This window comes from Brienomyrus brachyistius, chromosome 10, assembly GCF_023856365.1.
Source record: "Brienomyrus brachyistius isolate T26 chromosome 10, BBRACH_0.4, whole genome shotgun sequence".
NCBI lineage: Eukaryota > Metazoa > Chordata > Actinopteri > Osteoglossiformes > Mormyridae > Brienomyrus > Brienomyrus brachyistius.
Window position 1 is genome coordinate 17,664,032 of NC_064542.1, and position 28,000 is coordinate 17,692,031.

Genomic DNA, 28,000 nt, shown 5'->3' on the forward strand with positions numbered 1-28,000 from the left:
AGTGTGCAGGCTAGTCTACCGCAGTCATGGGAGGAGTTCGGAAAGAAAACGCCTGGGCGTTCCTCCGAAGGATATGCATTTGGTGTTCAGAGTAGACAGCGTGCGCCCGCAGAAAAGCATCCTTTAACCACAGTCAATAATTAAGGATCATTCACCCTAATTAAGGTAACCATATTATTATCAGTATAAAAATATTATTAAAACAAAATAGGTAAAGCGCTACGTAAAAACTTTTTGAAAACTGTATGGTTAACTTAAGAGATTTTCTCATAACTCGTTTTCTTTGTGCGTGATTTGTTATATATATGCTTTACGAAACTATACTTGATGTTTACAAATGGCTCTATTATGAGGGGTGCGTAGCTGCCAGTGGGTTATGGAAGTTATTCCGACATGTTGGTGTTCAATACGTTTCCGCAAGCCTGTGGTTAAATGAACGCAGACCTTTGGCTTTCTGCTTCTGCAAGATTTTCTTTTTATCTTAAGTGCATCCATAATTAACTGCATACTAACATTAAAACGAACAGCTTTGTTCGTGGATATTTTGAAACGCATGTACTGTGTGGATATCGCAGAAGTCCCGGAAGCATCTTGACAATTTTATTCGCTTATGTCTCTATGTGTGTATGTACTATTTTTCAATAAAATGTTCTGCATTGTCTGGTAGGCTAAATGTTACGAGTAAAACGATCGATTCCTTTACTTAAGTTCTGTTCGTGTGGAGTTGAAAGCCTAGTCCTGCCAGCCTGGCCGAATCAACTTAGTCTTGCTAAGCGAGTTAACAAATATGCACATAAGCTGTGTGTTTTAGACAGGGTTTTTAACCTGACAACGTTAGGTGTTTGGTGAATATATGCTGTTAGACTGTAGTTATTGTAACAAATGGAAAAAATTATGTGGTTGTGGTGAAAGGAAGAACTGAATGTGTTACATGTGTTCTGTTTTTTTTACTTTGCTCATTATACCCATAAATGCACATGTTCAAGTAAATACATGCTCCTATTTGTTTCCGTCAAATGTGGAGCTTCCATCTCAAGATTTTATTTAATGCTCCATTGCCTTAATATGTTAAATATTTATGGATAACCTCATGGTAATGCCAACATCAGTGGCAGGAGCCAGATGGATCCTGCAGGGTTAGGGTGAACTGGGCTTTCAAAACTGCATATATTCCAGTCTCTGGTTTTAAAGATGGATCACAGACAGAACAGATTCTGTTTCAGCGATGACCAGATCCCAGATCCCTCACGGAGAAGCCGGTGAAGGCTTAGAACGGTCTTCAGCTGCAGCCTGAAGGATTCCATAAAGGCCACAAATGCAAACCTGGAGGGAAGGTTGAGGGAGGTGGACAAGTCAGGAGTCCCCGGGAAGTACAAGGTGCTCCACAGCAAATTCAGCAGACATGTATATGAGGAGGTGGTTAGGGCTGCTGTGTACGCTGAGCAGGATCATGCTCTATGGGAGCCACAGCACTCTCAGGCTCTTGTTCATCTGTGTACAGGAGGAATTCATACTGAAACACTACAAGTACACTATGCGACAGCAGAGTGGCTGGGGCAGGGATTGTATAGAAAAACAGATGAAAGTGGAATGTAGCCAAAGAAGTTTCTTGGGTTTTTAAGATCAGCCTCATAAGACCGAGAGGTGGGAGCTGGTAAAGGAGGAGGGAGTGGAGGAGGTGAGTTGTAGTGGAGGAAGAGAAATCCTGCAGTACAGTAGCTGTGTGTCTATAGGGCACCTGGATGAAGTGGGAACATGCAAGAACACTTGGCAGGACATCTGGAAGTGGATCCCCTCCAAGCATCACATTTTTGGTTCTGGGAGAATAGAATATCCTACTCGGCCTGTCCAGTCTGTGTACAGGGGGCAAAGTAGACACACCAGCTTAGCCTTTGTGTTCTGAGAAGGAACAAAAAAAAACTCCTACTCTTCTTGTTTAGACCAGACATTGTCTTGGTCTTGGAGGCCATTTGGCAGCTCATTATGCTGGAGTGATAGTGCCCAGTGAGGAGAGGATAGATGAGGCACAGGAGAGAAGAAGTAAAAAGTAACAGGTGCTGGCAGAGGACTGCTGCAGGAATGGATGTCAGACCAGATATATGCCAGTAGAGGTGGGCTGTAGGGGGTTTGTAAGGCCTACGGATCATTAGGCATTACTGGAAAATGCAGGAGAAGAGCCATAAACAGCATGTAGAAGCAGTGGAGGAAGCTTCTAGATGGCTCCAACATAAATGGGGTGACCAGTGGTGGCAATAGTAGGCTCCTTGGACACAGGCTGAGCTCTCTAGGGTCACCTGGATGAGGGTCTATGTTGAAAGATCCAGAACACAGAACGGCTGAGTCTGTTACATGTGATCTGTCCACTGAGCCCCCGGGCTGCTTCACCCTAGCTTCACTACTGTTTTTAATCAGGGGTGGCCAGTTAAGTTCTTCCACACCAAACTCGTCCAACCATGTGTTTGTGGACTTTGCTTTCTGCATTGGGGCACAGTCATTCTGATACAGAATAGTGCTTTTCCCATACTATTCCACCCAAGTTTAAGCATAGAATTGTCCAAGATGTTTTGCAATGCTGAAGCATTAAGAGTTCTCTTCAATGGAACTAAGGGGTCCAACCCAACTGCTGAAAACAACCCCATACCATTATCCCTCCTCCACCAAACTTTACAGTTGGCACAATGCAGTCAGGCAGGTAATGTTCTCCTGGCATCTGCCAACCCGGGCATGTCCATCAGATTGCCAGACAGAGAAGCGTGATTTGTCACTCCACAGAATACATTTCCCCTGCTCCAGACTCCAGTGGTGGTGCTTTACATCACTCCATCCAACACTTGGCATTGTGGTTGGTTATACATACGAGGCTTGCAAGCAGCTGCTCGGCCATGGAAGCCCAATTCATGAAGCTCCCAGTTTTTGTGCTGGGGTTAAGGCCAGAGGAAGTTTGGCAATCTGTAGTTGAGTCAACAGAGTGTCGTTAGCTTTTCTGCATTATGTGCCTCAGCACTTGGTGATCCCGCTCTATTTCTTTACATCAGGGGTGTTGAACTCCAGTCCTGGGGGGGCCAGAGCCCTGCACATTTTGTGCGTCTCCCCTCATTTAACAGACCTGATTCAACTCCTTGTGCTTATTACCACACAGCTCTTGAACTGAATCATTTGTGGAGGAAAAAGGGAAAGACCTAAGCTACACAGGGCTCCGGCCCCCCAGGACTGGAGTTTGGCGCCCCTGCTTTACGTGGTCTTGAGTTTCTGTTGTTCCTAAATGGTTCCACTTTGTAATAATGCCACTTACTGTTCAATATATAACAGGGGAGAAATATGACAAACTGATTTTTCTGATGTTATTATAGGTGGCATCCTATGACAGTACCATGCTTCAATTCACTGAGCTCTTCAGAAAGACTCATTCACAAATGTTTGTAAACCAGGCTGTGTGGTTAGGGGTTTGATTTTACACACCTGTGGCAGTGGGTCTGAATGAAACACCTGAATTTAATGATTGAGAGGTGGGTCCCAATACTTCTGTCTATTAGTGTAGGGTGAATGATTGCTTAATCTTCATTGCGGTTATAGTGAGCTTGGAGCCAGTCCCAGGCAGTGCATTGCACAAGGCTGGGGAACACCCTAAATTAGCAATAAAGACAATTTAGAGAGGACTTCTCATGTAACTGCGTGTCTTTGGACTAAGGGAGGATGCTGGAGAAAACCCACAGAAATTGGGGTAGATCCTGCAATTGCCTGCAAATAACCCGGAGATGGAGGCTATAGTGCAGACCACTAAGCCTCTGCTTCACCCTAATGTCACTACTGTTTAAGTCCAGCTTCCAAGCTGACGTTTTTCTACATAGTAGCATATGATGCTCTGCTGCCTTCAGTGAAAGTCCTGACATAATGTCTTTTAACATCTGCTTTCATGGCGCTGTTCTACATTAAACATTTTGAAACGAAGCAGCCGAACTCGTGCCAGCGGTAAGAAACGCGTCGAAGTTTCCCGACTCGACGCTGGAAAAGCCAGGGGCCGGACCGAGTGTAGGGGGCGTGGCCAGAGACAGCCTGCTGTCTGTTCCAAATCATGGGTGCATGTTACAAGTCCGGAACATATTTTAACTTAGTACTAACTTAGCATCATATTTGCTCTGATTCGACTGAATATCCCAGGTTTCCATCTCTCATGCATCTGGTGTGACGTGTTTTCAGACTCTCAGGCTGGCGCAAAGAAATCTTACGGGAATTGAACGTCTCACTCCGGTCAGCTGAGCAAAGTTGGCAACCTTGGTATTGTGTGTAGGAGATTCGGTATAACTATAATTTCGTTCTCCATTTACATGCCGGAAGTGTCTTTAAGTGTTATGTAGTTTTGCCTGAAACGCAAAAATAAAACAAAGCAATTAAAGCCAAGGAGTTGCTCAAATTCTGCTGTAGCGATTGAAGAACTTTTGTCGGAAGTTGGATTCGAACCCACGCCTTACTTCGGAGAACAGAATACCCCTTACTTTGAAAGGCCATTTTCGCTGCGCAGAAGGCTTTAGACCGCTCGGCCATGGGGCAGTTCCCAGTTGAACCCTAAGGAGTAGGTTAAGTCCAGCCTTGGCTTCCAAGCTGACGTTTTTCTACATATGTGCTTGTGTATCATGGACAGTAAGAGGGGGCAGGCAAGGAGAGAATTTCTCTCTTTGGGGATCAATAGAGTGTTGTTATTATAACGTCTAAAACGTATGATGGTCTGTCGATAAATCAATAACAATATCAATGAAGTCAATGTTTATCTAAAGAAATCAGAATTCAGGAAAAGCCAGGGGCCGGACCGAGTGTAGGGGGCGTGGCCAGAGACAGCCTGCTGTCTGTTCCAAATCATGGGTGCATGTTACAAGTCCGGAACATATTTTAACTTAGTACTAACTTAGCATCATATTTGCTCTGATTCGACTGAATATCCCAGGTTTCCATCTCTCATGCATCTGGTGTGACGTGTTTTCAGACTCTCAGGCTGGCGCAAAGAAATCTTACGGGAATTGAACGTCTCACTCCGGTCAGCTGAGCAAAGTTGGCAACCTTGGTATTGTGTGTAGGAGATTCGGTATAACTATAATTTCGTTCTCCATTTACATGCCGGAAGTGTCTTTAAGTGTTATGTAGTTTTGCCTGAAACGCAAAAATAAAACAAAGCAATTAAAGCCAAGGAGTTGCTCAAATTCTGCTGTAGCGATTGAAGAACTTTTGTCGGAAGTTGGATTCGAACCCACGCCTTACTTCGGAGAACAGAATACCCCTTACTTTGAAAGGCCATTTTCGCTGCGCAGAAGGCTTTAGACCGCTCGGCCATGGGGCAGTTCCCAGTTGAACCCTAAGGAGTAGGTTAAGTCCAGCCTTGGCTTCCAAGCTGACGTTTTTCTACATATGTGCTTGTGTATCATGGACAGTAAGAGGGGGCAGGCAAGGAGAGAATTTCTCTCTTTGGGGATCAATAGAGTGTTGTTATTATAACGTCTAAAACGTATGATGGTCTGTCGATGAATCAATAACAATATCAATGAAGTCAATGTTTATCTAAAGAAATCAGAATTCAGGAAAAGCCAGGGGCCGGACCGAGTGTAGGGGGCGTGGCCAGAGACAGCCTGCTGTCTGTTCCAAATCATGGGTGCATGTTACAAGTCCGGAACATATTTTAACTTAGTACTAACTTAGCATCATATTTGATCTGATTCGACTGATTATCCCAGGTTTCCATCTCTCATGCATCTGGTGTGACGTGTTTTCAGACTCTCAGGCTGGCGCAAAGAAATCTTACGGGAATTGAACGTCTCACTCCGGTCAGCTGAGCAAAGTTGGCAACCTTGGTATTGTGTGTAGGAGATTCGGTATAACTATAATTTCGTTCTCCATTTACATGCCGGAAGTGTCTTTAAGTGTAATGTAGTTTTGCCTGAAACGCAAAAATAAAACAAAGCAATTAAAGCCAAGGAGTTGCTCAAATTCTGCTGTAGCGATTGAAGAACTTTTGTCGGAAGTTGGATTCGAACCCACGCCTTACTTCGGAGAACAGAATACCCCTTACTTTGAAAGGCCATTTTCGCTGCGTGGGAGGCTTGAGACCACTCGGTCATGGGGCAGTTTCAAGTTAAAACCCTAAGGAGTAGGTTAATCAGGGGTGGCCAGTCTTACCCGCACAGGGCATGTATCCATGCAGATGTTTGGGATAACCTTTGGATCAGGTATTCAAATCCAGGTGTGATCTCTTCAACCAATCAGTCCTCTAATTAGTAATCTAATTAGGGAGTAACAGTGAAATACCGCTTACACAATGGCCGTTTCAGGATAAGACTAGCCGTCCCTGTCCTAAACATTACTACTATTGCTTAATGCGTGCAAAGAATCTAAATCATGATTAACACAATTTAAAAATATTTGTATCATATTTGTATCACTTGTTTGTCATTTTGTATCTGCTAGTATAGCAATCTAGCAAAGTTTCTAAGCTTTGTAACAGCTTCAGAACAACATGTTTAAAGCTCTTGCACTTATTACTTAGTAGGCTAACCAGATAATCCATGTCAGGGCTTGAACAGGATTCATAAACTACCATTTCAATTAAAAAGACCTAGATTTCAGTTAAGCACTGAGTCATTCTTTTGTGCTGATTGGTCAGTCTCTTATAATCATGTGCATCCCACTAATGTTAAAGTGAAACAGCTGGATGAGTCTTTCAGTCAAACCAGCCGAAGCACAATAACTGAACTGTTTAGTGAAGCGCACGAGCCTTTCAGTTTTAAAGTGTTAGTTTCGTTGATGAAAACTGTAATAAAATTGATATGACGAAGATTTTTTTTTGATTGACATAACTGTCAGAATATTATTGACACTTTCGTAAAGGAATAAAAACAAGATGAGAACGTGAAACTGAATTTATCTGAAAATGAAAATGATCCAGTCAGAAGTACTATCTTTAGATATCCTTGATTGCAGCGCATGATTGGATCATTGACGTAATCACGTAAACCCTGTTTGTCAAGCATGTAAACCTTGCGGTTTTGCCTGTGGAGTCTATAAAATGTTTTGCTATTATGTCTGTGCCACAGTCGGCTTTAGACATGCAAAAACCTAGCTTTGTATAAGCTAGCTGTATAAGCTTTGGTTAGCTGGGTGGAGTGAGATTTTCTATTCGAGAAAAGTCTGCACACACATTTACATTTACGTAAAAGTTTTACTACTTTGTAAATAGTCTGTATGGCGTGCAGACAATCCCAAATGCTTATATATAAATAACGAATACATATTTTATATAAATAAAACTTTCTTTTATAAATTTTATGTAAAATATCCCGGTGTAGCTCAACACCATATGAAGGGAGACCGCTGGCCCTCTATGCGTGTATACCGGGTGCAGCTCCTATCCTAGTTTTTTCGCCTCCTGACGGCAGGTTGTGGCTCTTTTAATATTTAATGTTATGCATTATTGTTTCTTAAGCTGGAGACTTTAGGTTTTGTAGAACAGCTATAATTTCTCTAGGTGAGTAGTTTCGACCTCCCTTTACCATGTTAATTTTTAAACTAATTAGCTGCATTGTTTATCCGATGGTGTAATGCGATGCAATCTTAAAATTGTTGTTGGGTTAACAAGCGCTACTCTAATACTATTTATGGTATCGATCGATAGTATATAATTGATATCCACTCTAAAAGTATTCACAGCCTGCAGGGTCGATGTGGTTGTTTCTGTGTGATTCTCACAGATGGGATTTGTTACCGCTTTTGTGCTTAGAAATCTTAGAATCACTGTAGATTGATTAATCAGTTTACCGTGTCTTTGTGCTCTCTCCCCTTCTCAGGGTAAACGTTCGCTGCACTTAGGGCTGTCCGTGTGTGATGCAGAAGCCACGTTTTATATAAGGATTCCTTTGGTGTCCAGGTGAAGCAGCTATTTTTAAGGGTAACGTTGTATTAATATGTGTTAGATGGTGTGTTGGATGTATATATGTTAGTGTGTGACAAGTCAAAATGGTAATTTCTTAAATTCAATTATTGAATGACCTATGACGGTTTAATAGGGATATGCTTTATACTGTAATTTGCAAGAACCAGGATAGCAACCTTCTGTCCTGCGTGTTTTTTTTTATACCTTTCCACGAAACTTAACTTTTTCTATACAGTACTTTTATGTCAGTTATCTTAAAAGTGACTTTGGAAATGGAATTTTTTTGCTTATGATATTCATCTCTGTTATTATCTGTGATCATGTACTTCTCAGGGGTTACCACAGGTCTGTCTTGCACAAGAGCACGAAATACCTGGTGCCGCTTTAGCATGCGCTATACCAGCTCGGTCTAGATAACCATGTGACTTCAGCCAGTCGTTTGGCTTTATTCTCATTCTCTCACTTATTCGTTACACGATTGAAAATGTAACACAGTAAAATGCACGTATTATTGGAACAAATTTATGCACCAACCATTGGTAGAGCATGAAAACTGGTACAACACAGGCTAAAGGAGTGTTAAAGGTTCTTTTTTTTTTTTTTGTCGGTGGTGGTGAAATTAACAGCATGTACCATTCAATAAGAGCCTAATATTGAGGTTTAGAAATCCTACTGTATGAAAGAACAGAGCCCCGGGTTCAAAACATGCCAAGCTAGTGTTTGTAGTAGGTGTGACCTGTTAGACCTTTGAATATTCAACTCTCAGGCAGTTGGCCATTGAGCGAGAGTCAGCTTAGCATGGGAAACACGAAGAACAACATGCATATACACTTACAATGGTGAAAGTGGTAGTAAAAGCCAAAACATTATATCCTTTTAAGTAGTCAGTGTTTGTTATTACATGACTCATGGTGATTGTGTTGTCATTTACATTTACTTTGTTGGCAAATACATTTAAAAAAAAAAAATTTTTATGAGAGTGTGACCCTGGAATTTTACATGACAATTTAATTGTCATGGAATTACAGGGCACAAGGCCAGGGACCTCCTGGATGGGATGTTGGTTGAACACAGGGCTCACACTGTATATACTGTATACTAATTATCATCTCGCATTTGTATAAACTTTTTCTCTCTATGAGTGAGAGTAAGCTGGTGAAAAAGGGCAGCTGTCTATTGCAGTACCCAGGGAGTCAGGGGTCCTGCAATGGACTGTCATCCCATATAAAGTGTATAACAATCTTGTGCCCTATGCTACCTGGGAGAGCCTTAGGGCCCCACGCCTCAGACCGGAATGAGGGCTTCAGAGATGGATGGGTGTTTTTGGTAGTAAAAACTGCTTTTCTGTGGCTAAGCTAGTGTAAGCCCATGTGTGCCAAGTTTGCACTTGCATGTTCTACAATTATGTCTATGCATAAACAATGTTTATGTAGATTTTCTGAATAATATATCTGTTAAACAGGACATTATTTCAGTTGGTTGGTGAGTGACCAGTGTTAACATAGATTGTGTGCACCCACTGACCCAAAGTACACCCACATGTGCATCCAATTAAACAGAGATGTAAATGCTCAGTGACTACAATACGACTTCAGTTTGGGTAAATCTGTGATTTTTTTGTACTAGTGACTTGTCATCACTCATCAGCATTTTTTTTTCCAGCTACCAAATAGTCCTTTCTTCTGTTTTAGTTTTTTGTAGTACTCCTTGCTTCATATCTGTTTCTTCAATCATTATCTGAGCACTTCCTCTAGCACTTATCTGACTAGGTACCATGCTCTTGCTAACACATACCTGATTGGCTCCCTTAGTAAAAATCTGTGCGCTCCCGCTTGCCGATTGGTCGAAGAGATGGAGCCCATATACGCCACCGGGATGGCTGCCAAACTGCGGAGCCAGTGGGATCGCGACGAGGGTCTGGGGCAGAACGACAATGCTGTGAAGTACCTGGGCCAGGACTTTGAGTCGCTGAAGGCCAGTTGCCTGCAGAGCCGGCGCCTTTTCGAGGACAACACTTTTCCAGCTCAGGCCTCGTCACTCGGCTTTAAGGAACTGGGTCCCTATTCCTCCAAGACCCACGGAGTGCGCTGGATGCGACCCCCGGTGAGACACGCTTCTGAATCGGGGGCATAGGATCTGGGGCAGCTGGTGGGATGTGTACCCCCTCCAGTATTTGATTTAGCTTCATTCATTCATTAGCTTTAGTTTTGTTTCCCCCAATATCAAAATCTCTCCTGTGCCATTGTTCTCAGGCACCCCCCCCCCCCCCCCCAGCGATTTTACCATCTCTAACCTGCTCTTCAGAACATCTACCCCATGTTTACATAGACCTCAATCTATCTGTACTCTCTATACTGAGTAAAAGTTCCCGATATAAACGCACTTTTATACATAGTTGCCCCTATATATTCATGAAGGTTAGGGGCAGAAGATCCTCATTAATGTGGAAATTAGCAAATAATACTTGGCCACCCCTAACCTCAACTCATTACTGCTAGCATGAACAATACATAAAAAGTCTATTTATTGCCAATTTTTAAACAAACAATACTGTGCTGTACACTTAGCATGTCAAATTACTTTGTCATTTCCTGTGTGGACCTTTATGTATAACAAACAAACATCTAGATAATGCTGCTCTGTCTAAAGTTACTACTGTATGCAGTAGGAGCACTAGGTTTTGGACTCGTTTTTAAAAATGCAAAATTACTATGAGTAATGTGAGATTCCATGGTTTCAAAGACAGCTAACATTCAATTCAATTTTATTTTTAACATGAGTGAGGCTGGTTTCCGAGATCAAGATGCACAGGGAACCCAAGCTAAGATGTTTAATGTTAAAGATATAGTATGCAGTTATTAGTGTCATATAATACTTGTTAGTATATTACATAGTAGATACAGTGTATGGATGTATGGATGGATTGATATTTTGATTGTGCTTTATGTTTGCTTGTTACACTTACGAAATGGTAGGAAAAGTGAAATCAATAGTGGAAATATTTCTGTGAGAGAGATTATTTTAATAGAAATAAATAATACACAGCTCTCCAGTATTCCAGCAGTAGTATTTATGAGGTAAATGCCTGCGCTTTATCAGTACCATATGACGCAGTGATTTATTTTTGTGTCCTAACGCACTGACCCTGTTGTGTTTTCAGTATTTTTATGTATAAGTATTTGCAGCAGGTCAGTCTGTGCTCTGAGCTTTACCATTGTCTCACTTAAGTGCAACCTCTTCTCCAGGAGATCTGCTCCAGACCACAGTTCATCGATCATGGGGCTACCCGTACAGACATCTGCCAGGGAGCCTTAGGTGAGCTTCTGCTCTCCTGATCCTCAAGACCAGGACTGGCTAGTCTTACTCCAAGAGCAACATATCAGTTTAGCCTCACAGTGGGAGAGTGGTCTCATCGTCACATGTTTTGCAAGGCATTTAAAAAGCATCTGGGGTTTTTTGATTTAACGGTGCATCAATAGGTGTGGAGATATTGTCTCACACTGACCCCCCCACCTCCACTCCCATGTAGGCTGTATTTATGCTCTTGGGGGCTATTGGAAGTAAGCCCAATCCACAAATTTAGAGCACATTAATGTGCAGTTCTTATCATAATTAATAGATGCCTTAAGTAATGATAAAGGAAAACACACTGGGTATGGTGTCTAATGATGTCAGGAAGGAGCTGCAGGGGACTGCAGGATATCTACTAAGCATGTGGGCCACAACATTTACTGCTAAGCTGGAAATGTATTGAGGATATAAGAGCTGCCGAAAGATGGGCAACTTGTATAAGAACTCAAGGAAGCTGGCAAAACTTGCAACTGCAACCGAGAGTGGACTCTCTACATTACAAGAAGTATGATTAAGTGCCTTCTTGTAATTTTGTTAAACAGCCTTATGTATTTAATTGTGGAATAGAAATACTTTCTAGAGATAAAAATAAGAGTCACGGCGTGCAGCTAGTGGGCTTTGGTCACCAACTACCTACAGGGAATTAAAAATTATACCATTCCACTGTTTGGGTACAACTCCCCCACCACCAGGTTGAGAAATAGTACCATTACTGCCATGGCCGTCAGACGGGGCTGACGGTACCGGCCTCGGGCTCACGCCTCCCGAGGTGCCATGGCCGTCATTTTGCTCAGGAGACCTGTGGTGGGATGTGTTTGACCAATCCAGAAGTTTAAAAAAAAAAAACAGGATTATTACGAAATTATGAAAGTCTGGCAGAATGGAAAATAGGGTCCAGCTGTTACCAAATGAGCAAGAATCTTTAACCTGCCACTGACTGTCAAGGCCAAGAATGGAATGTTCCGGTAACCTGTTCACCTGTCTTCCCTGTTTGCTTGCGCAGTTGACTCGGATTGGGCTGGTTGTCATTTATTCATGGAATGTCAGGTTGGTGTGTTATAGCAGCATCCATGCCTTAACACCACAATTCACTTTATTTTCCAGTCACAAAATGTATTTGTGAATGTATATATGCACAGTACTGTGCAAAAATCATAGGCAATGAAAAGAAATATTTAAAGCTATTTATCTGAATAGTAAGTGTACTTTTGCTTTGAACAAAGCACAATTTAGCATTTGAACATATGCACATTAAGATAAACAATAAAAACTAGTAAGAATTTCTTCTGTTTTCCCAAAACGTTTGTGGTATCTTGTCATCACTCATCAGCATTTTTTCCTGCCACCCAATAGTCCTTTCTGTTGTAGTTTGTTACAGTTCTCCTCGCTTCATATCCCTTCAGCTTCTAAACCTCTCCTCAGGGGCACCCCAGCCATTCCATGTATTTATTAAATTTTACCACCACCTCACTTAAATCGTTAATTTAATTAGTTCAAAAAGTCAATGATTTAGCTGTACGAGATCTGATACAGGTCGAGTTAAGAAACACATGGGTGTTCTGCTAAACTCACCCCAGTATTTGCAACAACCATCCAGAAGTATTGAAATGGCTAAACTCACACACTTTGACAGGCATAATAGCACAATTTTACACAAACGTGAAGATCATTTAAACAATTTTGGCTGCCTAAGACTTTTGCACAATACTGTATATGTATAAATAACGTATGTACCTTGTTTAGGGTAGAAGTGTTATGTACTTGCCTCTGGATGCATGTTAGCATAATAGTATATGTGAGCATTGATCTTCACATTAATATAGTTGATTGGTCTGTAGATTAGCATGGCTGTGTGCATAATTCTGTATATTAATATGGTTGTATTCCTGTATGTAGTCCTTTATTTTCCTGCGGTTTGACCTCTCTGTACAGCTCTGTGTGCCATTGTTCCTGTTCTGCTGCGGATTATTTTTGATGTTAGCATGGTTGCCTTAGTGTTTTTGCAAAAATGGCTACATGCATACAAGCGTGTGGGTTCAGGTGCATGACGTCCTGCTTCTGTGCCAGGTGACTGTTGGCTGCTAGCAGCGATCGCATCCCTGACTCTTAATGACAACCTACTGCATCGGGTGGTTCCACACGGGCAGAATTTTGACTCCCAGTACGCCGGAATCTTCCACTTCCAGGTACTCCTCTCCGTGCTGCTGTTCCCCCTTCTTTCTTGGCCTATACCTGTCTGAGGGCAGTTCTGGCACCTTCCATTTTCCTGTCCTCCTGCCTGTTTTCAGTACCCGCTTATCAGTAACTACTCAGGCTTGTGCCAATCCAGTTGGCTAAAGACCCACAGAGATTTCAGCCCACAGTGATAAATACTCTTTTCCTACTAGGGTCATAGCTTATTTTTGATCTTTTCTTATAACATTCTCCATTTTATTCATTTTTATTTTCATACTAATAGGCCTTACCAGTGTTTGTGCCTGAAAAGTCGTGGTTCTGAATCCCGTGGCTTGCAGAGTAATCATATCACCGTTATGCCCTTGATGAAGGCCTATAATCTAAACCGCTCCAAGGCAGCTGGATGTTTGCTGATCCTGCTGTCTGATCTCAGGCTCTCTTCACTTTTGCATTGTTTTGGACACCAGTATCCAGTAAATAAATGCATGTCAGAGTGTTTGACGTGTGAAAACGCACACGCCATCTGTGAGACATGCGTCCCCTGTTTCAGCCTTTGCTCGCCCAGTACAGAAATGGTCTCACAAAAGCATGACTCCCGTGTCTCTGGAAACTGCTCTGCTTGTATGTCCCACCCACCATCCTCACTCCCACTGAGACACAAGCCAAAGCCAGCCTTTCTGCCGCCCTCAGCCAGCTGCCAACACCTGTTAATGGGCTCAGCTCTGTTGTTTGGGAGCTGGGTTAGAGGCATTTGCTAACAAAAGCGTGGGTAGAACTGGAGTCCCTCACCCTGAAAGCTGTGTCCATCCACAGCAGCGCACAGACACAGTGCGTCCAGCCGAGCAGGAGATGATGCTTTGTAATATAGGTCCCTAGTCTGTATAGGGTATAGCCCATTGTTTTTATAGCCTATTTTTTACAGGCTATAGCCCATGAGCAATGCAGTATAATGGGTAAGGTATTCATGTAAAAAATAAATCTGCTTTCCCAGTAGGAGAGTATTTAATGATAACATGATGCCGTTTGTTATGAGTCATTCTGTTATTATAGTAAACTGGAGTAGTGGGATCTAATGTGATTATCATCTCTAATGTACTCATCCGTGAGCCTGTTTAATATACTGATGAGAGTCATGTTACTTTCCCTAGGTGTGTTGGCCTTTTGCCCCATTGTAATTCCAGACTTTTGTTCCCAGTGTCACATTTCTATATGTTTCCAGTTGCTTGTGATGGCACGTTGGACGTTTGTCATTAATTGGGGAGTGAACAAGCACAAACATGGAAGTGAACGCGTCTTGCTCCTATTTGTTCTGGGGTAAATTGCTGAAGTGCTGCTGTGAGTGGTGTCACACTGGGATTGCTCAGAGTAGATCACGAAGCAGTACGAGCCAGTGCTGTTATAGTTTGTTTTTAGGTTTTAGAAATAAATGTTATTTGAAATCCAGTTTGGTTTTAGTTAGTTTTAAGTTTGGTTTTAATATTTAAAAAATATTTTTCTAATTTTTATTTAGTTGATTCAGAGGTCTCGCATTTCATCTGACATCACATTTTTTGTTTAAAAAATGCAAAGCATAAACTTTCTTATATATAATTTTATTCCTGTATCATTATGAGAAAATATATCTTTATGAGAAAAGACCAAGAGAATGCGTAGATGATTCTGTCATTTGTCTCATCCTTTAAACTGAGAGTTGAGAGTTAAATAGCATAGAATTCAGATGTGTATCACACACAAAGGCTGGGTGTGTAACTGTCACCCTCCATGTATGTACAATACCTTTTACCTGAAGGGGTCATTCACTTCCTCACTTTAAATGGTTAGTTAGCTCACTATGTACTAGGGTTGTTTGGCATTTATGAATTGTGCGTCATTCCATTTATGAAATGGGATTTGAATTGAATTGGCCAAACTCCACAGGATGTTGAAGTGGAATTTGAATTAGCAAGACAGGAAGAAGAATTTAATTCATTTAATCTCAAAGACATTCAATGCAGTCACACAATACAGGAATGTCATTTAATCTAGCAAAGCATAAACAAGTATATAATCGATTTACTTTCCCAATAATGTATGTCAAATTCAAGGCCCCAAAGCCATATCCAGCCCACAGCACAATTCTTTGCAGCCCGTAAAATGATTTTGGTGTCCTGTTTGAAATCACCCAGGAATAGTGGTGTGATGGCGCTCAAAATTCATGGTTTGGTACGAACCTCGCTTCTGGTTTTATGGTTTCATGGTTCAGTTTTGGCAGAGCAGGGAAAACTGATTTGAAATTATTAATACCTGAATAACAAAACCTAAGGGATGCTTATTTGTACGTTGAAAATATAAATGTTAAATAAAAATTCAAAAATAAGATTCCGTAATAAGACTCAAGATTCAATTCTTCATTGCCATTGTACATGACAGTAAGCAGTGGCACTCAGAATGCTGCAAATGAAACGCAGGACAGGACATGTGACACAGCAGTATGTACAAATACGGAATAGTCAGTAAATGTGCAAATTATAATGGGTAAGTAGTGCATGGTGTTGCTGAGTGTTGGTGGGGAAGTTGACAGTCCTTAGTGTGAGTCCTGTGTGAAATTGATATTGAAATATTATGCTGTACTTTTGCAGCTGTATCTGCATTATATATTTGAATTTGAATTGTACATTTCAATTCTAATTCTGTAAATTAAAATTCGAATTTCATCCTGTTTTCAGCCAGTTTCATGAATTGAATTTGAATTTTAGGGCCCTACACAATTCTGTTCAGAATGGTACACAACTCTGTCATGTACTCAAATTGTATTTAGATGTTAAAGCTACCAAAACGAATTTATAGCCTACATCGGGCTACCCCACATTGTAATCCGGAACCTGCCCCACCCAGATCAACAAAATATAACGACGGGGCCCTCTCCTGGTCCCCGAAACAGACCTCGGCTTTGTGCGGATGATGAAATTTGGATCTCGGAGAAAAATAATTTGGTACCTCTGGCCTACATTATAATTCTGCATTGCAAAATTGACCTATTGTTGTTGTTATCTCATTTACGTTGTTCAACAAAGAACATCAGTATCTTTTTTTACATTCTGTTCTGGGTGACTTCCATGTCTGTTACAGTTCAAATAAAGAATGATGTAGAACATAAGAAATAGGTCAGAGCATTTTTTAAACGAGATTATAAACCGCTTCAGTTACGAAGGGTTTCGAGAAACATTCGCTGATTTTAACTATTGGTTTTCATTAAGAGATAATTAAGTTCTTAGCATTTCAAAACTTCCGGGAAACACACCACTGATATAGCCATTGCGTGATATCCATTCCATTGCAAGGACAGCCCTCTGGTGACCATTGGCAGTAACTGCATGTGTTTGTGCCCTTCAGTTCTGGCAGTTTGGGGAGTGGCTGGATGTGGTCATCGATGACAGGCTGCCAGTGAAAGATGGGAAGCTGCTGTTTGTGCACTCTGCCGAAGCTGGCGAGTACTGGAGTGCCCTGCTGGAGAAAGCTTACGCCAAGTACGATGGGGGGGGGGGTTACTCATTCGGCACTAGGAGGTGCTGTCACCTTGTGGGTGATGGTACTTCCAGTCTGCTGCTCTTTTTCTCAGGTTGAATGGCTCCTATGAGGCTCTGTCAGGAGGAAGCACCTCAGAAGGCTTTGAGGACTTCACAGGTGGCGTGACAGAGAATTTCGATCTGCAGAAAGCCCCCTCAGACCTCTACAGTATCATTAAGCGAGCTGTGGACAGAGGCTCTCTCCTAGGATGCTCCATAGATGTGAGTACCTACAGCCTAGTGGAATTTCTACACTTTCAGGCAGAGACAGAGAGTATTTCTTAGCCTGGCATATCCATCCATCCATCCATCCATCCATCCATTTTTTTAACCACTGCCCTTAAGCAGGGGGAACCTAGGGCCTATCCCTGAGAGCACAGGGCATACAGCAGGGATACATGATGGACAAGATGCCAGTTCATTGCAGGGCACACACATACAATGGGTAATTTAGAGATGCAGTTTAGCAAAAGTGCATGTCTTAGGACTGTGCGATGAAGCCTTAGTACCTGGAAGAAACCCAAGTGACACAGGGAAGATACTGTATGAAATCCTGGGAGGTGGGATTTGAATCCCTGATTCTCTTAGGCACTGTTCTCTCTGGATTGTCATCTGCGGAACTTAATACGTTGGGGACTTTGTAACTGTAATTGTATTTGGTTGTTGTAGCCTCGTTTCTCATGTCAAGTGCAAATTTGTGCTTTCAGATCAGCAGCAACTCTGACATGGAAGCTGTAACATTTAAGAAGCTGGTCAAAGGTCACGCATATTCGCTGACTGGGGCGCACGAGGTAAGCCATCTGCTCCCACACGCTGCGGTTTCTCATGTGGACTGTGCGTGGGGGTGTAACAGGGTCTGGGGCTAGAGCCAAATGCAAAGGAGGAATCACTCACAGATATACACACACACATACATATACACACATACACACAAGTGAGAGAATCTCAGAGGGTCACAGTGCAGGGTCAGCCAGTGCACAGTGTACCTGAAGTTTCGGGTTAAGGGTTTTGTGTTAGGGCCCACGGACGTGTGACTATTCTGCTGAGGCCGGGGCTGGAATGGGCAACCTTCTGATCACAGGCACAGAGACTTAGCCCACTGAACCACACACCACCCCACAAGAGAGGTTCGCTGGGGCACACGACAAACCAGGAGCTGGGAGCTGGGAGGGGGAAATAGCTACCAAGGAACAGGTGTGGCTAATTGGTGGTTCCAGTCAGGTAACTGTGAGTAGGGAAGCACACCTACAGGGACACGGGTGCGTAGAACAATGAGCCGGGACACCAGTAGAGGGCAGAGGAAACAGGAGAAGCACTGGCAGGGTGTTGCTGCATCAACACCATTGTCCTTATGTGCAATACATGGGAGTGGCTATATTCAGGGTCCCTGTCCTTTTTCACAGTAGATGGATATCACCGTGTCAGGGTCCCTGTCCTTGAGTACAGTGTACGCGTATCACCATGTCAACATCCCTGTCCTTGTGATCAGTGCCAGGGTGTCCTTGTATTGGTTTAATACAGATGTCTCTGTAGCTGTATTCAACAAATATGTCTCCTTTTGTCAGGTGGCGTACAGAGGGATTCCCACCAAGCTGGTCCGGCTCCGAAACCCATGGGGCGAGATTGAGTGGACTGGGTCTTGGAGTGACAAGTGAGAGAGCAGATTGAATGCATACAGGGGAAATAAATGTGGAAGCATTTCCCAAATTACTTAACAGTTCGATTTAGGGCTGCCTGTACAATTAAAGATACCTAAGTAGCTACTTCAGTTATTTTGGAATATAGTTGGAATCGGAATTTGGCAGTCCTCAGCGTAAACGTTGTTGCTGCCGTACAATCCTCAGTACAGTACCTTGCCAACTCAGTTTTCTCACATTATACGCATACAAGGCTGGAAGTCAGCTAGATGCCACCATAAGTCAATATCTTTTTTTAAAGAGGCAGTTCACTCCAAAACTGAAAATGATTTCTTTTTCAGGTGTTTTTGTGGTATCTATCCATCAAAGTTGTTCTGCTGGGAGTTACCTAGTTTTAGAGATATCAGCTGCAGAAATATAGGAGTTCTCTCAAATATAATGCGACCAGGCGGCATTCTTTCTGTGGTGGTTAATGCAGTTTAAGCTTTACCCCTTTAAGTACAAATGCAGCACACAGTGTTTAATAATGTTATAACTATGTACCATTCCTTAGGCTTGCTTAGTTTAGTATTACTAGCATGGGTTTCTTTCAGCTCCCGAGAGTGGGATGGTGTGGACAGTTCAGTCCGAGCTCAGCTGCTAAACCGCAGTGAGGATGGAGAGTTCTGGTAGGACTTTTATGTACCTGCTCACTCCTCATGAATTCTAGCCATTCCATAATGTAGCTCATCACTCTTCCTAATCGTCTGACAACCCAGATCTTGGGAACATGCCTCTGGTTTCTCTTCTCTTTCTCTCTCTGTGTTTTCCCACTTGTCTGAATTGCCGTGGTGCTCATCATGACAGACTTGAGTATTCCGCAGAAGATGCTTTCTTCTATCACATTTGGAAAGCTCATAATCGTCACCGGGAGGCAGACTTTTTGAATGTGAAAACATTGAGGCAGGCTCTTCTTCATTACTTTTTCAATGCATTCCTTTTTTTCTTCTTCTTTAACATATTTCTTCTGTGGGTAAGCTCAGTGTGCCTGTGTGTGTGTGTTTGCCCCAGTGAGATTTTCCTGTGTACCCAGGATGTCCTTCAGTGATTTCCTGCGGGAGTTCACCCGCCTGGAGATCTGCAACCTGACCCCAGACGCACTGCAGGCTAGTCAGCTGAAGAAGTGGAGCACGTCTCTGTTCCAGGGCCAGTGGAGGCGGGGCAGTACAGCTGGGGGCTGCAGAAACTACCCTGGTAGGTCAAGAGGATGGGGGCACCATGGCAAAGTAGCTACATGTGTCTCTGTGCGCGCCCCTACGCGTGTCTCTGTGCGTGTGCCCCTGCGCGCGTGCGCCTGCGCATGTCTCTGTGCGCGTGCCCCTGTGCGTGTGTCTCTGTGCGCACGCCCCTGTGCGCGTGACCCTGTGCGCACGCCCCTGTGCAAGTGCCCCTGTCTCTCTCTGGACAATGTATCTCTTTTAGGAGAGCAAGATGGGACCTATTAGACGGATCAGGTATTGGCCATATGTGAGCAACCCATATCCAACACTTACTCATTTAGTTTTTGCCAGTCTGTAAAAAGGTTCCTATTTCTTTTTACTATCAGTTGCAGGACAGTTCTTTCCTATTTTAGATGTGCTTTTGCTGCATTCAAGCTGAATGCTAATGCTGCCTGCTGTGACGTCATGTGCATACCCGTCGCAGTAGGGGGGCAAGTCTGCTATAGCAATTTGTAGCAAAGCGGTTTGCAATCTTTGTAAAACCAAAGTTTTGGGAGGTGGAAGCAGTGTTTTGTGGAAAATCCAACTAAACAAAACAAGAACGCGACTGACATGACGGATGGTTTGGGAATTGTTGGCTTGGGCTGATTTGTACACGCGCTGCAGCTCGGGTGGGACAAACGGCAGTGGCCTACAGGGAGACCTTTGGCAGGAAGGAAGGTCCTTACTTGATCTAGAAAATGTGCTTAAATTTAGTTTACTAACTTAGGTGATTGTTGTACTCGACAAACAATTTTAATGTATTTAAACAGTAGTTAACAGTTGGAGCCATTTAGCAAATAGGTGAGCATAAGGCAGCGTGACTGAAAAAGCCTGAGCAGTCCTGCTTTGAGTATTACATCATCGTGAAATGCACACTGAACACTTTGGCTGCTCTTTTCACACGACACCCGTTTCTTTTTGTTCTGTACGATGACTTGTGCCCATTTCTCTCCTCAGCTTCGTTCTGGATCAATCCACAGTTTAAGCTGACACTACAACACCCGGACTCAGCAAGCACTTCAGACTGCAGCTTCCTGGTGGCGCTGATGCAAAAAGACCGGCGGCAGAAGCGCAAAGAGGGCAAGGACATGGAGACCATCGGATTCGCCGTTTACGAGGCAAGGGGCTCTGCGAAAGCCAACCCTGGGAAGCATTTAGAGTTGCATTACTAAGGCTCCAACTCTGAGAACATTCTGCACAATTTGCTGCGTTCTTGTTCTGTCAAAGTATCTTTTGTCTTTCGAACTCTGTGATATGTGGTTCATACACTGAGATGAAATATTTCCTCAATGGAATGGACAATGGAATAAACAAGTGGGAGAAATATGCAGTAAATAGTCAAGATGGATTTAGGTCCATTGTATTGAGTTTGAGGTGTTACAGTATGAGTACAGTCCTGATATGACTTCTAAGGCTGATAGAGGTGTGGGAGCTGTAACATAAGTGTTTTGTCTCTTTGGTAATAATTTAGTAATATTTAAATTTAAACAAATGCTATTTTGTAGTATGTCTAATATTGACCTGGTGGCGCCTGCTGAAGAATCCTTGTGTGGCGTTGGCCGTCTAACTTCATCATGATCTCCATGTCTCTGTGTTTTGCAGGTTCCAAGCGAGGTATGCAGAACTACGTCAGTTACCTAGCGGCAGAGACTTCGATACAAAAACAATGGTGGCGGGTCTGGAGACATCGCTGATTAATCCTAGATGACAAAATCAGCAAACTTAGTTACGAGGAAGTCCAGTCACGACTAAGGGTTTCTGCTTGGCTGTTAAGGTCCCACGGTTGTGTGTGTGTTTGTTTTATTTTTTTCAACTTTTTTGGATAGAAGCGTTGTAGCCCACTGAGTATCACCTTGTTTCTGACAAGGCCTTTTGATTGGGGGAGTTCAGCTCAGTAGTAAGACCCCTTTTCTCTACTGCTCTCTCTCTCTCTCTCTCCACACAGTGTATTGGCATGTCAGCTGTGCACCTGAAGCAGGAATTCTTCCTTACTCACGCCTCCAGAGCTCGCTCGGAGCTCTTTGTCAACTTGCGTGAAGTCAGCTCTCGCCTGTGTCTGCCTGCTGGAGAGTACATCGTAGTGCCCTCTACCTTTGAGCCCAACAAGGAAGCTGACTTTGTCCTGCGGGTATTCTCTGAGAAGCCTGCCAACTCTGAGTGAGTGATGACGAGCAGGAGAGAAGGAACAGCAAATTCTTGTTCTGTCAAAGTATCTTTTGTCTTTTCAGCTCTATGATATGTGATTCACACACTGAGATGAAATAATATTTCCTCATAGTGAAAATATAATAAATAGAAGTACGTCAGGGTGCGTATTGTTTGAAACAGCGCAGACCGTGATGCACATCTGCCTCGATCATTCATTGGCAAAGGGAAAGGTCTAGCAGATAGATCAGACCAAAGATTGTGTACAACAACCTTTTCTGTAAAATATTCTTACATTGCAAATTTAATGCACTTTTAGATTTAGTATTTTTTTTTCCATAAAAAGCACTGCAGTTTTATTTTGTTTTGTCGCTGAACGAAAACTTCGGGAGTTGGGCTTTCTATTGCATGCAGTGCCACCAGACGTTAGCTCCCATTTTGGTCTTCAGCCTTCGCATTCAAGTCTGGTTCCTTAACCCACAAATGACAAGTGGTAGGAGAGGAGGTCAGACGACAGGGAGGGCAGTTATGCTAGAGGTGTGTGAATTAGTAAAAGGAAGACAGGTGAGCGATTCCATGGATGGGAAGCAGCTGTAGATGGCAGCTGAGGCAGGTGCATGAGCTGTCAGCTGGGAGAGGGATGCAGGGTGGAGCACTTAAATGTCTGTGACCAACATGTCTTTCTCTTTGCCAGGCATATGGATCATGAAATTGATGCTAATCTGCCCCCTGAGGTATAATGCCAGTAATATTTATATGGAAGTGTTCAGTAAAAGCTCCAGGAGTCCATTGCAATTGGACCCATACTAACATGGACTTTCCCCTTTTGACCCGTCTGTGCTGCAGCCCCATTTGGATGAGAGCCAGATTGATTCAGGGTTCAAGAGTCTTTTCTTGCAGCTGGCAGGATCGGTGAGAGATGGAAAAATGTGGAAGTGGTCTGAGAAGGTGCTGAAACAATGGGGAGATCCAACTTAACTGACTCTGTCTCTGTTCTTAGGACATGGAGATCAGCTCCACTGAACTGCAGACTATTCTAAACAAGATCCTCAAGAAGCGTGAGTCTGGATCCTTGATAGTCGCCTCAGATGTAGATGATTCTGTGATGTCAGTCTTAGGCCAAAGGAGTGCTCAGTTAGTTAGCGATGAAAATATAGACATTTACAATGTCAACAAGCAAGGACCATGCTTGAATAAATATTTAAAAACCCATGAACTCCAGCTTCTCCATATAAGATGCTCCCCGCACTACATTGACACCTTTTATTTCCGTGATCATAACCTTCAGAGAATTCCTAAAGTGTGCACACGTAGAACATGCACAAACACACACCACTGTAGTAAGTATTAATAGCAGCATAATCTCTTTTGTTTCTTTGACCATAACATTAATTATCTACTGGTTTTGCTTGTTCATGAATTCAGGATTGTTAGTCTTGAACAAGGTCATGTTGTGTATAGAAAGTATTGAATACCTGCCCTTGGGGGAAAAAAAGAAAGATTTGGGAATTGAACTGCAGATAGCTGCCTGCCTTGTTCCTGAGAATAAAACTAATTTTGGTTCTGTGTCACAGATAAAGAATTGAAAACAGATGGCTTCTCACATGAGGCCTGTCGCAGTATGGTTAACCTAATGGATGTATCCTTTAAACCTTACTTCCACAATGATCTATTTTGTCTTATATTGTGTGGGTCTCACTCTGAGTCTGAGATTACGTTTCTCGATTTGTGACAGTCGTTGCTTTAGATTCAAATCTGATAAAATCTGAAGTTCGAGAACTTCCATGTTAGCTAATTAACCAGAATGATCCTTTTGCGGCTACTGTATTACTGTCCCTCATTTTTATTGTCGCGTCCAGCCCCCGCTCTGCTTCTCTGCTCCATGCTTTTCCCTTGGGTGTGGCTGCGAATGAGTCGCGTCTGAAGTTTGTTAGTCTTACTTCTTGTTCCTACCCTCTTGTTAACCAGTCACAGCTGCCTTATGTTTGCTCCTTATTAGTCATCTATATAAGCGTCTCTTAGTCTTGTGCTCCTTGTTCGTTCATTGTAGCCTGTCCTCATCTACTGTCCGCCTCGTGTATTTCAATAAAACTTTCCCATCAGGGATTTCTGGCACAGCCTGCATTTCTGGGTAGATTTTTCTGTGTGTGGACGTGACACTGATATAAAAGTTCATAGAGCATTAAGGGGCATAAATGAATTATTTGTAGTTCAGGTTCCAGACTTTACCTAAAAGCAAAATGTAGGCACTGTGTGGTTCAGGCTGTGTATTTGTGACTTTAGCTACAGTTAGTGTCGCCATGGGTGATTTCCAGTTCCCCTGTCACTCTGAATAAATTTGGCACTCAAGCTGTTGTTTTTTAACTTGGAAAAAGTACTACGGCTGTGTCTGTTACTGTTGTTATTTGCTGTGCTCCCTCTTTGTCTGTATTACTCGCTGTCAGTACTTGACAATGTGCTGCAGACTGATGGCAATGGGAAGTTGGGTCTGACGGAGTTTCATGTGCTGTGGGAAAAAATCAAGCGATACCTGGTAAGATGGTACCTTAATTGTGTAAACACATGTATCTTTGTGCTCCTTATTCTGTTTATTTACAGATACGTTCCTGCTCGGCATAACTGTATCTGTCAGTTCACATGTCTGTGCTCTCTGCTTACAGTCCTGGACACACTCCTGTCCATTTACACATGTCTGTGCTCTCTGCTTACAGTCCTGGTCACACTCCTGTACATTTACACATGTCTGTGCTCTCTGCTTACAGTCCTGGACACACTCCTGTACATTTACACATGTCTGTGCTCTCTGCTTACAGTCCTGGTCACACTCCTGTCCATTTACACATGTCTGTAATCTCTGCTTACAGTCCTGGTCACACTCCTGTACATTTACACATGTCTGTGCTCTCTGCTTACAGTCCTGGACCCACTCCTGTACATTTACACATGTCTGTGCTCTCTGCTTACAGTCCTGGTCACACTCCTGTCCATTTACACATGTCTGTGCTCTCTGCTTACAGTCCTGGACACACTCCTCTCCATTTACACATGTCTGTGCTCTCTGCTTACAGTCCTGGACACACTCCTGTACATTTACACATGTCTGTGCTCTCTATTCACAGACCTAACCCGAGTTCGGATGGTACCCTTCTGATCACAGTTTCAGTGCCACTGCTCACGTTGGTTACCCAAAGATACCCTCCCTTTGTCCTTTCCCTCTTTCCTTGTTGTTTCCATAGACGGTGTTCAGGCAATTTGACCTGGATAAGTCTGGCACCATGAACTCCTATGAATTGCGCCTGGCCCTGGAATCTTCAGGTACGTCACTGGGCGAGTGCTAAGCTCAGCACAACCACATGACCTATGTCTGTCTGCTGCATGTTGATCATTCAGATGGACACGTGTGTAAAGACACCCATTCTTTGATTTTTTTTTTTCCCCTGCAGTGAGATGTGAGTTGGCCATTTTTGATAAATTATTAATCTATTATACCTCCTTCCTTTACACCATTATGCAAGTCATCAAAACTAATATTCTACGTAGTGCCTTCAGGAAATATGCAGCACAAAGTGGCTATTTATTATCCTCTGTTGCTGAGTCACATCATAATGTGTGATTTTTCTCTTCATATATAACTGTCTAAACTGTTTTGTGCTTGATAATTAATTTTCACGTGTAACCAGTTAATTTTGCTTTTTTTTCATATGCCCATTAATTCTACACAGCTTTCTGTTCCTCCAGTGTAGTTTTCTCTCAGCATTGAGAAACCTTTTTGTCCTTAGAGGAATATACAGCACTGAGCATATTTCATTGTGGGACATTACATACATACTATATATCCGCTTGGCCTCATTATCCCCTCTCTTTGTGTGTGTATGTTTCTAACAGGGTTCAAGCTAACTAACCACTTGTTCCAGCTGATAATCCTGCGCTACAGTGAGACCGATCTCACTGTGGACTTTGACAACTTTGTCAGCTGTCTTGTCCGGTTGGAGACGATGTTCAGTAAGTCATACTGGGATTTCCACTTAAATGCATGGGTACCAAGACATTACACCACTTACATGTAGTTTACTGCCCAGTTTATAGCCAGATGTTAATAATTGGTTAAATAATGCATGCATATGTGGCTGAGCCTATTAAAACCAGGAGCTGAAGTCAAGCTGCCTCTTCTCATTTACCTTTTACTTACAGAGACCTTCACAACCATGGACACTGATAAAGATGGAGTAATTTCACTCAACTTTTTGCAGGTTGGTGTCCACAGTTTTTTTTTTTTTCTGATTTCCGAACCTTTTTACAGATGGTAAACATATTGTTAGAAGGCTGATCCATTCCTGATTGCTGGTGTTTCTCTCTTTCCGTGTCCTTACAGTGGATTTCTTTGACCATGTTTGCCTGAGACCAACTGCGACTTGCTGTCAACACCAAGCAGCTATTGCTACTGTCAAAGGGATTTTTCAAAGGCTTGAATAGTTTCACCATCCTCCACTGGCGAACACTGGCAAGCCCTGGTGCTTTTAACCACGATATTCAAGCAAAACTACTAAGGCAAACTCTGTCTAAAATCTGATATACATTTTGTACATGGGACCATAACACAAATGACCTTTTACATTTTCACAGCAGCAAAGCTTTGTAGGATTTTAACAATAGTGTCAGAATTACAGTAAGCCAATGAACTGATTGACAAAGGACAATCAGGAATGTGACGGTGTTGACATTGCAGTCAGAAAGCACCCTTTGCACAAACCATAAATGTTTCTGCACATAGATTTTCAGACCAAATCAGAAAAGGCATGTCCTCTTGTTTTATTTTCTTTCTGTAAAACATAGGGCTAGTCTGAGGTCAGCATGCAAGTAATCGTTCTTTTTTTTTGGATATGCAGAGTGCTGTCTGGTGATTAAGTCACTTTGACTTCCTATAATTTTAGGTGAGATTCCCATTTTCGGTGGGTTGAGTAATCAGGGACGCTTGTATTACATTACGTGTGGCTCTCAGTCCACTGAGCACTGGGCCACACTGGGCCAGTGACCCCATTTAGGACATTGGGTGGGGAAACTCAGGTGGGTGTGCAGTGGAGGTGGATGCTTGTGGGGGTTTCTGGGCTCTTTGTTTAGTCTAAAAAATATAGTGGCAATTGCATTTAACGTCATGAAAAAGGCATGATGTCTGCATTCAGGGCAAGACAATCTGCCCTCCCTTTTTCCAGTATCAGTGCAGTGTGCTTAGAATCTGTTTTTTTCCGGTGGACATTATGCATATTAGTAGGTCCTCCCCAACCTGTTCCATTATATTTTACACTTAGAATTTATCGGTGACTTCCGCTGAAATACCAAATGATAATACTGCTCTGCAGAGGAAATCTTTATATTAAATAGATGAACAGGTAATCTGATGAGTATACCCTGCTATATAAATACCTGTGGAGCATGAACTGTTACTACAGACAAAAATACCTGTTCAGCATGAACTGTTACTATAAGTCACAGAACAGGATCTGCAGTAGTGCCCTTATGTACCATAAATTTAAATGGAAATGTTCAGGTGTACAAATGAATAAATCTTATATAGAATCTGCTTTAGATTTATTATCCCTCAAAGAAATTAATTCATGCACATTGCTTGTACAATGTAACGCATTGATGACAATGAAACGGAAAAACAGGCCAAATTTAACTGAAGTAAGTATGTAACCTCAGAGACTAGGGAAAGTGTGTAGACTTCTGAGTGCTTGGCGTTTTCCTTTACATACTAGGGGTTAACAGGGCTTTTTGGACAAAACTCGGAGGAATTCGACGTGTGAAAGATAAAAAGCCTACTGAAGTACAATCATCACAGACTGCCAAACAAAAAACATACTTTGCAATTGAGCTGCCAACATGTTACTGTTTACATTTTTATAAATGGGAAATTGCTTCATATTGCTGTATTTCTTATACAGTTTACAAATCATGTTTTCCCTTGTGCCATAATAAATATGTTTTGACCAATCA

General features: G+C 42.5%; 1 protein-coding gene across 3 annotated transcripts; it reads left to right on the top strand.

Annotated features, from left to right (window-relative positions):
* Positions 1-9: 9 nt before the first annotated feature.
* capn1 (calpain 1) lies at positions 10-28,000 on the top strand. 3 transcript variants are annotated; one of them, XM_049027902.1, is made up of 23 exons: positions 48-165; positions 7,827-7,906; positions 9,724-10,015; positions 11,158-11,227; positions 13,331-13,449; positions 16,811-16,944; positions 17,037-17,205; positions 17,691-17,774; positions 18,549-18,634; positions 19,214-19,288; positions 19,693-19,853; positions 20,819-20,979; positions 21,464-21,475; positions 21,807-22,018; positions 22,701-22,740; positions 22,853-22,918; positions 23,007-23,064; positions 23,581-23,645; positions 24,471-24,539; positions 25,243-25,321; positions 25,892-26,008; positions 26,198-26,256; positions 26,379-28,000. In XM_049027902.1, exons 3-23 carry the CDS (start codon positions 9,764-9,766, stop codon positions 26,403-26,405), a joined length of 2,115 nt encoding a protein of 704 aa, XP_048883859.1. In that variant the 5' UTR covers positions 48-165; positions 7,827-7,906; positions 9,724-9,763; the 3' UTR covers positions 26,406-28,000. The 3 variants fall into 3 exon arrangements, with proteins under 3 accessions (XP_048883857.1, XP_048883859.1, XP_048883858.1); XM_049027901.1 differs by lacking the exon at positions 48-165 and adding an exon at positions 7,353-7,507; XM_049027900.1 differs by lacking the exon at positions 7,827-7,906 and having other exon boundaries at positions 10-165.